Source organism: Leptodactylus fuscus, chromosome 5 (assembly GCF_031893055.1).
Source record: "Leptodactylus fuscus isolate aLepFus1 chromosome 5, aLepFus1.hap2, whole genome shotgun sequence".
NCBI classification, from domain to species: domain Eukaryota; kingdom Metazoa; phylum Chordata; class Amphibia; order Anura; family Leptodactylidae; genus Leptodactylus; species Leptodactylus fuscus.
Genome location: NC_134269.1, coordinates 108900629 through 108918060, shown reverse-complemented (window position 1 = coordinate 108918060; position 17432 = coordinate 108900629). Strand labels below are relative to the sequence as shown.

General features: G+C 36.8%; 1 protein-coding gene across 3 annotated transcripts in view; it reads left to right on the top strand.

Annotated features, from left to right (window-relative positions):
• USP6NL (USP6 N-terminal like) overlaps positions 1 to 17119 on the top strand; it is a 118899-nt gene extending 101780 nt beyond the window's left edge. For all 3 annotated transcript variants that reach the window (XM_075273986.1, XM_075273985.1, XM_075273984.1), the window contains 2 exons: positions 3877 to 4029; positions 13211 to 17119. In XM_075273986.1, coding sequence (XP_075130087.1) covers positions 3877 to 4029; positions 13211 to 14616 — 1559 coding nt within the window. In that variant the 3' untranslated portion in view covers positions 14617 to 17119. The remainder of the gene's footprint in view (positions 1 to 3876; positions 4030 to 13210) is intronic.
• Positions 17120 to 17432: the final 313 nt, after the last annotated feature.

The following is a 17432-nucleotide window of genomic DNA, read 5'->3' as shown; positions in this document are numbered from 1 at the left end:
ACAAAAAGACAGAAGAGGTAGGCGTGCCCAAAGCTGACATCGCACCATGCATCCCCGCCCATGGTGCGCGTTCAGGTACGATTAGCATATATGTTTTACTGCTTTTATTTAAAAACGGGACCGGGGTTTAATATAACATTTACGGTGCCTGAATAGCCTTTTTAAAGGCTATTCACGCATGTGTGGGGCTCTATTAGCATAGTTTTGCTGATAGAGCCCCTTTAATGCTTCATGACGAATGGTAGTATTTACTAAAGACTTACATGTGCAGAGTGCTAACAGGTCCTCTTTAAATTGTATTATCTATTTTACTTTCATTTGTCCATAAAGGGCAAATTTAACTGGTACATATGGATAGATACATAGCCGTTGCCTGTACATATCCATAACTACCTATATGTCTGGATCTCAGTCTATTTCATAAAATCTGTATGAATATTAGTAAATGTGCTATACGGTGAATTTGCTTTGCATTTGTTCCAATATAAGTCATGTGTACTTTTAGTTGGCTATTATCAGCCTCTCAGGAAATCAGTTTATACAAGTGTGATCCTGGAGCCGCTGTGAAGTAAAAATTACCATTTATAATACAGTCAGAGAGAGACAATTGTGTGATGTATGTCAAGAACAAATGGTGCATTGCTCTCACTACTGAAATATGCATGCTTTTCCTGTGCTCTAAAGGGGAAGATTACATGACACAAAACCGAAGCTTTAAGATGTGTCTATTCATGACTCCCGGAGGGTGCAGTCCATTTCATCTCCATGTTAAAATCTGTGTCTTATGGGCATTGCTTAACCACTATTAAGGGACACCAAGTACATTGATTATGACAGGTACATGCGTGTATAATGCCGTGAGCAATTTTCTTCAATAAAATATCATCCAGATCTGCAGCATTGCTGTTTCATCAAAGAGAGTGATTACACAGGTCAACAAAAAAAAAAAATTACTGGTGTCCAAAATATTTTAATGAATTTGGGGTATTTTTGGGGTGCTGATTCTGAATATGCTATCAGTTTTGCCAGATTGGCTCAAGTTTTTGAGATTTTTGGTATCTTATTTGTAGCACTTGTTGGTAAATGCGACGCATCATCTCATTAATTTCTTTGGATTAGTACTTGAACTGAGCAGTTCTCAATATAGTTTTTTGTTAATTAGTGTTCTAAAAGTTTGTTCATAGCTTGATTTTTGCACTAACTTTATGTTGTTGTCTGTTTTCCAATGAAAAGCATGAACTCATCAAGAAGAAGTTGTCTTAACGATCCAGACTCATTCTGTTACATTTGTGGTGAATATACACTGCAAAAACATAGAAGAAACATAACAGACTTCATAAAAAAAGTGTATTTGGCCTATTTTGAGGTTATGCTTGGGGACCAAGACAAGTCTTGGGCACCACACATAGTGTGCAAAGCATGTATCGAATTATTATGAAAATGGAGCAAATGACAAAGAAAAAGCTTCAAATTTGGTGTTCCAATGGTGTGGAGAGAGCAAAAAAATCATCATGATGACTGTTATTTCTGTGCAAGTGCAAGGATTCAATAAGCATAAGAAACGAAAATGGGAGTATCCTAACATAGAATCTCAAATCTCAAAAACTTAAGCCAATCTGGCAAAACTGATGACATATTCAGAATCAGCACCCCAAAGTTACCCTAAATTCGTTGAAATATCTTTGGCCCCAAAAATGCTGTTGACCTGTGTTATAGAAAAAATGATTTAATCAGAGTAAGTCATCTTTATGCAGCGTATTGTGTTTAGTAACTGCTGAACTCAAATAAATTAATTTTGCATGTTCTGGGCTCTGCTTGGTGTGGTTAAATGTGTACATTGCTTTATCATGAAATTGGTAATTATTGTTAGGCAGACCATACACCATGCTCATTCTGCTGACAGCTAACACCCCTGACTCCCCATCCATGCGCAGTCATGTTTTGGGCAAGTGTGCATGGGTGTTATTTCAAAAGGGAGAATGCTGCTGCTATGCAGGTAGTAGTAAGAAGGGATTTACATCCCTTGAGAGTAAAAGGATTGAGGTATGTTGAAATCCAGTATGCCCCATTTCTCTTTTCCCTCACATCCTCCAATTGCCTCAAACATGCCATGCATGACTCCTGTTGACTTAAAGAGCATCCTGTAATGTGCTCATGGTTTGCCTGGTAAAATGTAGGGAGCTATCTTGCACTTTATTATAGAAATTCAATTTATTCAGGTAGGAAGTTGGATAAGAGGTGAACATTTATTTTCAGGTGCAGAACTATATATGATTGGACTGTAAGCAAATCTAAACTTTATTTTTCTCTTTTCTTGAAATAGGTCTTTTCCATTCACTTTGAACAGTTCGATTTGTTCTCCATGGAATAAATTGTGGCTAAAAAGCACCTGCATAATTCAGAGTCTTTATAAATGGTTAAAAGAGCTCACACTAAATTACCCATAATTATCTCAAAGACGCTCTTGTGTTTGATGAAATATGCAGGCTTTTTATTCTCATTTTATTATATGCCTTAACTGCTCTGCCAGTATTTTATACCTTTCCCTAAATGAGGAGTGAGGAAAATGGTAACTTTAGGCTTTCTCATGTATACCATATTTAATAAAAATATTCCTGATATTTGATCAATAAAACCTGAACTACACTGGACATTGACTAAGAAAAAGCATATTCTTCTTTTCTGGTATCCTAGCAGGGACTATGTGTGTTCCCTGGTTTTAAGCATATGCAGCTTCCTTACTGTTTTATTGATTAACTTAATACAAATGCTTTAAGTGAACCGTGCTGAGCTGCAATACCGACAAAAAAAAAAAGAAAAAAAGTTATAATAATTCAAAAGTAAGATATTCAATTTAACACATTTTTATTAAGTTGCAGCTATTACAACTTGCATCATATAGAGTCTAACAGACCATGCATGCAGAGATGCTGAGCAGATTGATGTAAAAAGTTTTGTTATAAAGTGTTTAAACATCTAATCGTTTTGGGGTTAGGAGTCCAGTGGGTTGTCCTACTCTGCCATGAGTGTGCATACAGAGATGGTTGTCAAGCATGATCACTGGAGTAGAGCCACCCATTGGACTCAGAATCCTTGAATGAGCAGAGACATGGATGAATAGTTGACATATTAGGCTAAAGCCCCATCTTGCGTAAAGGGTCTTTTTTTTAATTTTTTTTTTTTTATTTTATTTTATTTTGGAGCCAAAGCCAGGAATGGATTTAGTAGAAGGGAGATGTATAAGTGCTTACTTCATATTTCCCAGGCTTCTTGAAGTCAATTTTGACTTTGACTTTTCAGCCTAATACTAGAACTTTTCTAACAAAATTATATCTAATTGTGTTCACCACACATTTTATACTTGCGTTGTTGTTCCTGGTATATTGGGCTGCTTTTTTCTGTTTTACTAAAAACCCTGGTTAAGGTTCAAGTGAATTCCCCATATACTATACCCTTTTTTTTAAAAAAAATTAGTTAGCTTTATTAATGTTTCATAACGCTTTCCCTGCCTGTATGTTTAATTATGACTTTCATTTTAGGTCCGCTATGTTTTTTGGTGAATGGCCTAAAAAGAAACAATTGGATACATTCACAGTGTGTTTTGTATTAGCTGGGATGTGCCAGCCCTCATTAATATGCTCTCCATAAAGCCATACGTTTTTAATGAAGTTTTATAATTTAGCATAGTGTTTTTCCCAGTATTATTATTCCCAGTTTAATTATTCATAAATAAGTAAATGCTAATAATCTAAAAGCCATAATGATGCCTTTATAGCTATTGCAGCTTGTTATGTGATGGAATAATTTTCTCTTCTCTTTACCTGCTCCTTTTGTTATTAGAAGTATAGTGAGTAACCTCATTGTGTTATTCTTTAGAATACTTAATGAAGCTGACTATGGAAGATCTAATAGAGTTCCTGCAGGAGAGCCTAGCTAAGAATTTCGGTTACGAGGATGACTATGTAATTGATCAACTCCAAATCTCAATGACAGAGCTAAGGCGAGCGAAACTTGATCTCCCTCCTCCAGGTAAGGAACTTTTTATGTCTGGGTGGATTTAGAATGAATGTAGTGAATCCCTCACCATTATATCCAGTTGCATTAATATGCTTTTTGTGTATATGTAATGTTTTGTTTTAACTTTACTTACAACAGCCTATTATGCATGCCTACTCCTTTTCTTTCAATATAACACACTGCTTTTTATTTTTATTTTTACACACATCATGTATACTCCTCATTAGGGTTGAGCAATTAATGAAATAGCCAAAACTGAGCATCAACCCATCTGTTATTTTGGGTCGGTTATTATATTTTGTGAGTTTCCACCTGCAGTTTAGTTTGGACCAAACACATTTGAACTGAAACTATTGTTAGACTCTGGGGTCTCTTCATACCCCAGAGTTTAATAAGTGGAGGCCCAGGCACAATAACCTGTCCTACTTCAGCTTTCTGACTGACATCCAGGACTGCTGAAGTCTACAATTGGGCTTCAGCTGTTATGTGGCTTTGCAACCATGCCTGTGTCTGTGTTATACTTAAACATGATTTGGGAGGAATAGCTGTTACAATTTAGCTTTCTGTCAAAATGTTATGGCCATTTGTAGTCAAAATCATACCCTAAAGCTTGAAAGCTATATTCAGAGATACAAAGCATTATACTTGGGATCTCTTAATGCTGTAAATCACATGGAAAGTGTGTTTTAGAGATTTATTAATCAAATTGAGACAGAATTCTGGTGCACTTTTTCTGCAACATATTTAGAAAGTGTTTTAGACAAAATTAATGCCACACTCAACAATGTGTATTAAAAATGGTGATCCCCAGCATCTGTAATTAACGTTCCTCCTTTAGTCCATTACGTTAAAAAAAAACAAAACAGTAAATCTATATCTGATAAAAGCCCTAATCTTGTCTATATAGGTAACAACGATTATTTTCCGAGTTTCATCAAAGAGGTTATTAATACCTTTTATCGTACTAAGAAAAGTTATTACACTTTGTTGCTTTTTATGTCACTGCAAGCTTTTTTTGTTGCCATCCTGTTCTAGTCGTGGTTACTCAGCTGCTGAGGGTTCTTCTATGACTGAGGGTAGTTACATACAAATAGCCTGGAGTCCACAGCATTAATGACATTTGTGCTCCAGCGTTTAGCTCACAGAGGATTGCCACAAATTCACCAAGTGTGTTGGCATGCATCTTCCCCCTTTCCTTTTGTAAACAAGTTTCTCTTGGGATTGGTTAGCTTTCTACAGCTCAACTTGGCCTCATGTTGCAGAAACAAAGTAAATTCTTCTTTTCAGAGATACGGACCTGTAATTGAAAATCCATGCACAAGGTCCTTTGGCCTCATTCACACTTCTGCAGTCAAGTGAGGTTTTTGCTTTTTCACAAACTGCACCCCATCCTGCTCATTTGCAGATACTGTGTTTGTGTTTGATCCATTTTTCACTTCAGTCAAAAGGTGGTCATATATAGATTTTTTGTTTTATTTTTTTATATTTTTTATTTCTGTGTCTGTGAAAAAATAATGTAGTAATATATATCAGGCACTCAAATTTGTTGTGCAAAATTAATTCATTTTATTTGTAGAGCTTGCTATTTGTTAAAAAACGGGCAGAGCGTCAGAAGAAAGGTAGGCGGGTTTACCACCAAGGTAGGTGGTAAACTGCCCGAGTAAGTATGCTTGGGCACTTTACCACTTACCTTGGTGGTAAACCCACCTACTATTCTTTTGACGCTCTGCTTAGATTTTCCTGTTTCTTCTAAAAGGCAATTCTTGTCTGACAAAGGTCCATGGTGTGGACTGAAAAACGTCTTACTTTACTTAACTTTTTTTTTTTTTTTTTTTTTTTTTTTTTTTTTTTTTTAATAGATTGCATGTTCTACAAATAAAATGAATTTATTTTGGGCAACGAATTTGACTGCCTGATATATACTACTATAGTCATTGGGGTAAAACCCTATCAGAGGCCCACCCGGAAAATAGGAATGCCTTGGCTCTCTCCAGTATTGTGAAAAAAAGGCTAACTCATGGATGTCAGCAATTGTTTTTCACTGACCCATAGACTTTCATTGATGTGTTGCATCTGTGGAAACGTAGAGCGTTTTATTTTTTTATTGCATTCCTACCAGCTGCAGTAAAAACCTGGCATCTGAATAAACAAAATAAAATGAGTATGTATGCTATCTGTGAAGATACCGCATGTACATGTAATGCAGATGTGTGAATAAGGCTTCACACAGACAGGACAAGGGGAGAAGTTTCAGAGATACCAATGAGAATATGCAGAGAGCTGTGTGCTGGAACATAAAGCTGTGTGCACATAGTTATGCAAACTAAACAATGAATGAGGCGAAAAAGGCGAAGGGGAGAGGTAAGCTGTAGCTGCAGGTGAAATAAAAACAGAAGAGATCATGTGACCAGTGCTTGTCTAACTCTAAAAGAGGTAGTAAATTGGAAATAATAAGGGTTGCTGAATGCATGAAAGTTTAGTATAGAAAACCCCCCCCCCCCTTTTTTTTTTAAACTCCAGGATTCCTGGAGTGACTTATTTTTGAGGAATTTGATTTCACAAGTAGCAGGACCAGTAGTAATGTAGTTGCTGAATTTTATCTTTATGTATTTATTTGGCATTTAGGATAAGGGTAAATTTAATCCTGTAATCTGGTTTTATTCAAGCAGTTTACAGAGCACCTCAGTGTTATAGAAGATTCTGACTTCATAAAGTCCTTCAAGTCTGTCACACACCTTTTTGGAATCTCTTTATATATGTGATAGTACAATGTGCAAGCAGTATGTCTTTCTATCAATTGCAGTTGTAACTTACACAGTTTTGACAAATTAATATTCTATAGACAAACCGTGCTTTGTGTTTGATACGTTGTGTGGTGACAGTAATGTCAATGATCATAATACTTAAATAACAGAAGGAAAAGGTGACCACATAGAATTGCATTTACTTTCTATAATATATAGCAAAAGGGCTTGAAATTTGCACTTTTGGCTACTTTGGAAACCATAATCTTGCTAGTTTTCTTCTTATGATATAGTAGATTTTAGCAATAAGATGTAAAAATAATTAATCGTCGGAGTGCCGCATGCATGTTACTTTTTTTCTGTGTTTATGGATACAGTTCAAGATCTTCCAGCTAGATTTTATGCTAGGTATTATCAATATGATGATGGGTCTGTCTGTTACTGTTTTATAATCACCTCTTCAGGGTGTTCTTTTTAGATGTAAGTTATATTTATTTACAGTACAGTTGAGCTGTATATGCATTGGCTGAATGTCCGCTAAACCCATTATCCATCAAATGTGTACAGGGGTCTCATGACCTCAATGGCAGGTGTTGGGGGGAATGGGATTAGGAAGTTGGATTTCATCTTGCTCAATTCTTTTCTTATTGAGGGAGATAAGCCACCACCAGAGGTTTCTGTTTTTTGTAGTCTTTGGCAAATCTGAATTGTGAATAGATTTGGATTTTGATAGTACCTTTGCTTGAACATAATGGATTAGGTTGATTAATCTTGTCTAATCTTTAGAGAGGTTGACATTTTGGAGGGAAAAAAGAGACAAGGACCACCTATTCTAGTTTTATACATTCATCTAGGTTTCTCAGCAAAATCCATAAAACTGAACATGAAGTTCTTAGCACACATTTTGATCAAAGTGTATAAAAGCCACTGCACAGCCACCTCTCTTTAGTGGGTCCCTACTCTATTGGGGGCAGTGCAGCTTGGCGACCACCACCACTGCAGGTAAGTGCCTACAAGAGGAGCAACCCTGCAACCGTACCACACCCCTGTAACTAGGCTAAATTCCTATGCTCTGTGCCTAACCATATCACAGTCATATGGCCACAATCGCAGCAGCCATGCAGAACTTCCACTATGTAAACAGAACGCAAAAGGTTTACAGTCACTTAGAGGACGGAGAGCTAGTAAGTGGATTCCTTATGCCTTCTTCTTCTAAGAATGAGCTGCAGTGGTATTGTTGCAGTGCAGTGCCACAGGAACTCAACATACAGAGGTCACACACAAGTGGTTAGTGGGCTTATAAATTTTGCTCAAAATGTATACAAAAAAACTTTTGTTCATTTTTGTAGATTTTACTAAGAAGCATACTGTAGATGAAAGTATAATATTTGGACAAGAGTAGAGATATTGTTTCTCTAAAATGTCTACTCTAACCTTTCACCACTTATTTTTCGCCACGTGTTGCCATACTTTTTTTCACAAGTTTACCCCTTTGTTTTGTGAGGTGCAAAAAGCATATAAAACAGTTGTGGCACACAGCATGTACATCAGAATTCTGGTGTATTTTGTTTTTATTTAGTAAACCTGCCCCAATGTCTCACTGCAAAGTGCTTCCATGTCATTCTTCTCATGCATCCAAGAACATGTTAGTACAAAAACAATAGAAGAAACCTTTACTCTTGATAAAACATTTAACGCTCCTGTGTCGGGGTGCTCTTCAGGGGCAGAATGTAAGCTACAGTAGAATGGATTTGAAGTGGTCTACAATGTGTTCTTCTGACATTCGCTCCTGTATGATTCCCAGAATCTATCTAGTGTTGTGCAGAGAGCTAGAAATCTATATTCACACTTTCTGCTCTAGTTATGGCCATTTTCTGGTCTAGTACCATATTCCTATAGCAGCCTTAGTATAGAGGCATAAGAGGCTTTGATTTCACTTGTAATTTTCAACACATTATTTTTCATCATAATGACTGCTAAATGCTGCAGCAGGATGTCAATTTTTTATCACTGCAGAAAGCAGGTGCTTTCTTGTGACATTTAACTAAAATAAAGCAATGCCTGCCCTTTCTTTAGACTTAATCCATGCTGTGATAGTTAAAGGAGCATTCAGTTCTTAAGGAAGTGATTTTTTTTTTTTTTTTTTTTTTTTTTTAAAGCAAGGCTTCGTTAACAGTTTCTGCCAAGGCAACAATATTACCTATCTGTCTGTCTATCAGTCTGTCTGCCTGCCTATCTAGCTTTCATTTTTCTGTTGAAGTTGCAACATCCTTGGTATTACTGAATGTACCTGATTTTTTTTTTTTTTAACCTCTTGCTTTTTTGCTGTTGAATGCTTTATGCATATTTAACCAGTATTGTAGACAGCAAATTGCTCTAGGATGTCTTGTAGAAATTCATGAATGATAACAACCTTACCGTAGACACATTAAAATTTAATGAGCTTTACTTATTGTATAACTTCACACCCTATTAGATCCCCGAAATGTAACATTTTCTTTGTTTTATTAAATGCTGATTTCAGCCATCAAAGCAGAGGTTGCAGGCTGGTAAATTTAAGCTATTTCAGCTAACCTCGACCTGTACTTGATAGAGATGATGGCTTGTTAGTGAAAATAGCTTTAAAGTGGACTGACTGCAGTGCTGAGGTGTATTGCCACTAGGGGGTGGTATGCAACCACAAAATAGAGAGAGGGAAAATATATATTCTACATATATATATAATATATATATATATATATATATATATATATATATATTCAAATTCTTAAGTTTGACAAGTGCAAAACGCAATCAATCCTACAAAAAACAGATTGCTGACAGATTTAAAGGGGTTGTCCAGTTTGACCAATATTGATAGACCTATTATTGTTTGTATAATGCTAATTTCTATAAGTTTCCAATACACATTTTGTATAAATTCTTCTCAGTTTTCTAGATCTCTGCTTGCTGTCATTTATTCTGTATATTTCTAGTGTATAAGAATTAGTCCATGGTCATGTGATGGACACACAGGTGCACAGCTTGTTATAGTCACAGTCCAGTGATCAGACATCTGCCTGGTTACGAGCTGTGTACCTGTGTTTCCATCATATGACCATGGACTGATTTTTATCAGCTGAAAATAAGCAAAATTAATGACATCAAACAGAAATCTAGTATGTTGGAAAATTGGAGAATTTTTCAATATACAAAAAAAATAACAATTATTTCAGTATTGGTCTGAAACTGGACAACCCCTTTAATGCTGAAGCTATAATAGAAAGGTGTCTCAACACAATGCATCACAGTTTGCTGTGCATGGGGCTGCATAACCACAAGCCAGTGAGACTTTGCCTGCTGACAGCGGTCTACTGACAAAAGCACCTACTTTGGGCGTATGTGCATCAGAATTTATAATTCTTATACCAGTTATTTTAACAATTACCACCTACCTAAACAATGTTCCAGACCACATACACCTTCTCATGACACTGCTGTCCCCTAGGAGTAGTTTTTTTCATAGGATAATATTCCCCTCCTCTAAAACAATAGTTCAGAAATCTTTGAAGAACTTAAGAAGTGCAAAGTGTGTTTTTTTTTATAGATAAATGTTGTACTTTCCCTGCCATGGATATGTCATATGTCCTGACAGACATGCGCTTCAGTAGCCAAGGTGTATGTAATACTCAGGATCTGTAAAATGACACAGTTATGATGATGGTCCCTATAGATCCAGGGTGATTAACTTTATCAGTCAATCACCCTGGATCTATAGGGACCATCACAATTGTGTCATTTTACAGATCCTGAGGATTACATACACCCTTGGCTACTGAAATGCATGTCTGTCAGGACATATGACATATCCATGGCAGGGAAAGTGCGGCACATTTCTTTATACACTTTGAACTCCTTAAATGCTGTTAGGTTTGAGACCTGCAGATCTACATTACAAAGTTTGTCTTATTAGCCCTTATGGATCATGAGAAATCTGGTATTTTAGTGTCCTTACCCCTTCTGTAATTAGGCCTTAGAGTTCACGTGGTTTACTCCTGGGTCATTATGTGTCATAATGCTGGAGTGACCCATGTGACTGCTAAGCTCCAAGTACAGGTCTAAGAGGTCTCTGACATCATTGAAGAGGACCAGTAGAGGTGAGTAACACTGTTATGTTTATTCATCTCCCCTGAGTATCTGATCTGAAGGGGAAGTTGAAGGGCTGTGGACAGGAGTGGGGTTGGTAAGTAAATAATAGCTGTTATCTGTTTAAATAACTCCACCAGATAACAGCCCATTTAAAAAATAAATTAAAAAAACCCCGCAGTCTCAGGCCCCATAGCAGCTTCTATGGCTGTTGCAGCAGTAGTTGCGCTACTGGATGGGCGTAATGGCGTTTGTTTTTGTTTTTTTTCCCCAAATGTACTAATTTAGTTATGCTGTGGAATACCTCTGAATATTTTACTATGTAATTTTGCTGGTTAAGGTTTTTTTCTTTGTGAGTTTCACCTCCAGACCTGCTGGATTTGTGAGCTCAGGTGTTAAATCTGACTTCACGTGGTATTTAAATTCCGAAATCAGCATAAACCATGGAAAGTGGGAGGCAAGCTTAAGATAAACTCCTGAAAGAACTGCAGGAGTGACATTATTAACAAAGGGGACATACATTTAAATACCAAGCAAGACAAAGATGGATTATATTAAAAGGCTTTGTTTTATAAGGGTGCTACTGGCTTTTTTCCCTCTTCGTTTTAACAAATTATTTCTCAAATATACTTGTGAAAGAATGTACTGAATAATTAACCTTCCAGCAAATAAAACCCAGCCATGCATGGATGTACAGTTTCAGATACATTGCTACTAAATCAAGGGTGACGTAAATGACAACATATTTCCCCTATAAAAATTAAAGCTTAGTGTGTTTTATGTGAACTAAAAAGAAACACAAAAATTCACAACCATGTTTTGTGTGTCACCACAACCACACTCAATATGTCTTTAGTATAGAAAGATCTGAAGTTTATGTGAAGTAAAATAAAATCTGTTTATAGTCATTTTCAGAGATGTTGGATAACATATCATTGCACAGCTGGAACATGTAGGTTTATGGCTTCTGTAGACTTAGAATACAATTACTGCCTGGAAATGTTCATTTGCCAAAGGTCAACCTGGATTGTTTTTCTGAAGGAACTTTATATGTCCTTTGGACATTGCTTCACTTATTTTAAATATATAGAAAATAAAAGTACAAGAAATTTATATATCATTGTATAGCATTGCTCTGAAAGGCTTGACTTGAATTATTGTTAAACTTGAAAGCCTATATTTGGCCTTTCTATCACCACATTGATAAAACAAGAAGCCATTTCCCTCTTATGATAAGAAATACATACCTTATTGAGAAGCCCTGTTATGTAAAGCCTTATAAGGGTACATTCACACTGAGTAACGCCGGGCGTGTATGAGAGCCGTACACGCCGGCATTACAGCAGACTGCCGAACACTTCCCATTCACTTCAATGGGAGCGCTCGTAACAGCGGCGTTTACGAGCGCTCCCATTGAAGTGAATGGGAAGTGCTCGGCAGCCCTGCTGTAACGCCGGCGTGTACGGCTCTCATACACGCCCGGCGTTACGTAGTGTGCATGCACCCTAATAAGGGGAGATAGCTCTTACTGGAATGCCTTCTGTGCCATACTTCAACTCACATCCAGTTTTTCTTCAGAAAGTATCATTGTACAGTTCATGGTACTTTTATGTATTTTCTTTATATAACACAATTAATTCCATGATGCTGTAGATCTGTGAAGGGTTTTGCATACATGTACAACCAAATGTACAAGAAACACAAGATTACTAACAACTAGATGACTAACCTGATACAAATAGGAAAGCTGACCATATCAGCAAGGTCTTATAATCTATTAGGGAAGGTAGGTGGTTTAGACTTGTACAATATGTGATATATGGCTCTATACTTTTTCTGTTTCCCTGCTTCAATATACAGTATGTTCAGAGGTCTAAATGCTTTGAATTGAGTCTGCTGCATTTAAGCTGATGTATGAAGGCTTCAGGCTTTGTTCTCTTGTCTACAACTATAGCAGAGAAGGGTTATACTGTTTCCGTAACTCCCCCATACCTGTATGGACATTACATAAACAACGTAATACATCTGTATTCACCTATTTCCATATCTCCCAACCACCTCAAGGAGGTGAAGACAGTGCTATTCTCTTCTCAGCTATGAAAGGGTGAGATGGGAATAACCCTTTAACACTTCCCTCAAGTGAGAATCTCTGCAATTGCTTTGCTTTGTATCTGGAAACTTTTAGGTCACAACTTTTCTTAAAATGCCAGCAAGTTCTATGTGTAAAGCTTGTTGCCACTTTATATAGTAATATTTTAAAGATATGCTTACTTTAGGTTTTTTTGTGTCTCTTTAATATAATTTTGTCTTTCTTTAAATCTCAGGAAAAGAAGAGGAACAGCCTAAAAAGCCACTTGGTCAAGTTCCTTCTGAATCTGCTCCAATATTTACAAATCATGTTATGAATGGACAAAAGAGTGCCAGCAAGTTTTCAAACCAAGTGAAACCTGAAAAGGTTTCTTCTCCAAATAAAGCACAGCAAGCTTCCCCAACCGAGAAGAGGAGGAAGAATTCCATTGATAAGTCAACCTTGAAATCCATAAAGAGAGAGTCTGGAGAATATCGTTCTGAACAGATTAAGACAGATGGACATCATAGGAAGTTTCCTCAGCCTGTAACTCCTACTCAGGACAAAGTAAAGTACTATGACCATGCTACCGCTAACCAAAACTCAAATGCAACTTCCAGTTCAGCAAAGGGAATAACTCCTAAATGGAATTTGCCATCAGAATCCAAAAATAAAGAGCTTCTACTAAAGCATATAAATGATGGAAAGGGCAATCCACCAGAATATAGTATTTTGAGTCAGTCTGAATCTCAGGGTTTGGCAGTGAAGCAGAAAAATAGAGTGTTTGATGCAGGCGGTAAGAGGGGATCTAATGCATCGCAGTACGATAATGTTTCTGGTGGTGAAAATGAAATTGACAATCATGTTGAAGATTCTAGGCATCAATCAGATATGTCTGACAAAAATGTGATGTATCTTAATAGCACTTCATCACGTATTCTTTCAAAAGGATCCAGTCCACAAAGAGCAACTGAAAGTAGTTCTTCTATTGGTATGCAATCACACTCTCCAGGACGTTTAACACCATTTCAGGGTACTGGTGATGGATACAGCCCAAAACAACCACCACCTTCTTACAGTAGCCCACCGCTTTATCAGGGTAATTCAAAATACTCAATAAGTAGACTTAATAATGAACACCATTCACCAAACTGGATTGGTCCACCAAATAGATCCTATGATCGCAGTTTTGATTTTAACGCAGATAAAATACTTATGAACTCTCCTGCTCGGCAAAATCCAGTTACATCACCCTCCAACAGAATTGAAGTTCTGCCTGTAGAGGAGAATACTACATTACGCTTAGGTAATTTTAATCAGAGAGAAAGGCAAAGATATATTCTTCCACCTATAGATTACCAAGCGGACCACACGTTCTTTCCTGATGATGTGTCTTTTGGGACATTTGGACAACCATTAAACAGAGAGGCATCAAGAAGTTATTTGTCAAATATTCAAAAATCCCCAGGTCCACACCAGCCCTCGAGTCCAGGGACAAATTTTTCTTCTCTATCTGTTAATAGTCCAGTGAGGCTAAGGACTTCACCACACAATGACCAAGTAACTCCACCACGGTATCTGCATTCCAAACCTGGAGTTAATGCACCGCACTTTCGTAATCCCCGTGATGGGCTAATAATGCACGAGTCTGTGATGCTATGAACATTAAAACACTCATAGATTAAGAGTGGAACTCTGTTGCTTGTGTATACAAGCAACATTTCAAGAATTAACTTTTGAATCGCTTAAAGTTGTGTAGAAAGTGTCTTCATACCATAACACGTGGAAGCATTCAGTTGACCTAGACTTACTAAGTAGGTGTTACACCCAGAATCTTAGAATGTTCTATATGTAGCCTTTTATGTACATATTTGTTCTGAGATATTTATTAATTCTTTAGCTAAATAACTTTAGTGCCTCTGTAAGAAATTATTTAAAAGATTTTAGATGATACAGCCAATGTTATAAGGTAAACTTTATGAAATGGTATTCTTTTACGTTAAGAATATGTTTGAGATTTTTTTTTCTAGGATGTTAATGTATTCCAAACTTCTGGAAGTGTTTAGACTGTTACCTGTCTAGATCAAGGCCTCACCTTCTACAGTATGTCTGTATACTTATTCATCAAAGAGTCAATGAAGATGTGCCTATTACTTCTGTTCTCTTTATCTAACCTGTTACGTTTCAGACTAATGAAACTTTTTATGTAAACTCCATATAAGTACTAAGTTGAAGAACTGGAATTCTGAGTTTGCCAGGGTCATTTTGACTCTGAACACAGTACGCAAAAGTATTGTTCTAAAGTCTAATATAAGGTTTAATGCAAAGGATGACTCGGATGGTTCTCCATTTGGGAAAACTTTTCTTAATACTTCAACATTGAGCAGCGGCTGCTATAGATTTTGCCTATGTTGTATTAGGCTTAATGGTTTGTCTTCCAACAACTCTAGCCTACTCACGCTGTAAAATGCTTTATTGTATCCATTTGACACTATGCACTTTACCAATATTGATTCTGAAAGTGCTGCACCAGCTGTGAGATGTAGGTGTTGAGTGCATCCCATGCAAAACAAAAGCTAATGCAAGAAGCTCAGAATGTCCACATTAAAGTCACAGAAAACCTGCATTAACATTGACTAAGAGTCATTCCCAAGACTCCTTTTGTATGGTATAGCAAACCTTCTTTATTAGTAAAGAAATGTAAGTTAGGTTTTTAGTATGTGCCCATGGAGGGTGGCAGCACAACGCCTCTAGGTATTACAGTCATTGGCTTTGGTTATGTCGGCTTGTTCTAAACCTTAATTCTCCTCTAAGCAGGACCACCAAGCATCTCTGGAAGCAGAGATACAGGGCTAGAGGACCTAGTATAATGTAGAAAGCTTTTCTTTCACAGGTGAATGTCCTCCTTGATATCTCTGCAGTGTTGCTGCAATACTGTGTGGTGCCTTCTTTGTTTGACAGATACCTCTTGTCCATCTATGATGTTCCACACTGTGTATTTAGTACATATTTCTCCTCCTAACATTACTGACACACTGCATTGTCTTTTCTTTAGATTTATAGTCCCGGCAATGTTTACATCATTTCTATTGAGTTGAACAAAGTGTGTGTATTTGTAGCAGTCTCATGTAATCATGCTCATCTGTTTACTTGCCTCTCTTTCACAAACCTAACACTTTGCAATTGGTCGCTGACTACGTAAACATTACACTTTTTTCTAGCTTGTATTCATTATTTCATGCATGCTTTCAGCTGTATCTCTCCCCGCCTTCAGTAATGATGTACTCTGCTCCAACAGCATGTGTCTTTCACTATGTGCCTTGGCTTATAATGGCTTAATGTCTGCTGTTTTATCATTACACCATCACACCTTTTATGAAGCAATGCATTGTGTTCTGAAATGACACTAATAGTTAAGAGAAGGCAAATCAATTTGACTTGTCTGCTTTATTTCCAAGTGCTGGGTTGAGTGGGTTTTTACCTACTTCTGATTGACACATTATTCTTTGATATTTTTTTTTTTTTCGTGCTTTCTTTAACTGTTCCAGAAGAAGAGTATAATTTTAGTCACTTCATCTTTCATGCAGCAGCGTCACAAACCAAAGTAGTATAGCACCGTTTTTCTTTGCAGGGAAAACACAATACCTTAATCACATTGAAGTGTTAATATTTCTTTTTAATATTCCAGAAGTATTTACGTTGGATAAAGAAAGTTGTATTTTTATGTCTCTTGAGTTTTAAGGTACAGTTGTAATAAATCTTATAAGAATGATAAAACTAGTTAGATGTGCAGTAGTAATATCTGCAATGAGCGATCTGTGTACATGATTGATCATAATGGTTAGTGTTAACTGATGGCTGAACACTACATTACAACAAATGGCAAAATTCTTCTCTCGTGATTGTTAGTTGTCTGTGTTGCTGATTATTTCCAGGAATGCAGAGATGCCTCATAATACAATGTACATAAATGTGACTGTAATAATACTCATGTCCTAATTACAGGCCTGTGATTCCTAATCAAGCTGTACAATATACTGTGCTGAGCTGGTAACACTGCTCCTAAAAATGTATCGATGATGGTAAATATTGTAGATTTAATGTATAAATATATACACACTATTTTCATATGTCATCCGCTACAGTTTTTAACTGTTCTTTTTAATGTGACTGTATTTTTTAATATGTTAAAATTAATATTATTAAGTACTTCTGGAGTGTGTCTCTTATTTAGAAACTTGATTATGGTTTTTATGTTAGCATGCCAAATCAAAGATGAGGTTGTTGACACCAGGGGGCACCTTCCATGAGGTGACCTGAAATGATGGCCTTAGGCGGTTGCCTCATGGAATAAACTGGGAGGTGGTATTTTTTTATTTTTAATTGGCACCTGCTTATTGTGTCATTGCAATAAGCAGATGCCAATTGTTTGTACTCTCCTGTCCTTGCACCTGTCCTGGCTGTCTTCCGCTGCTTCC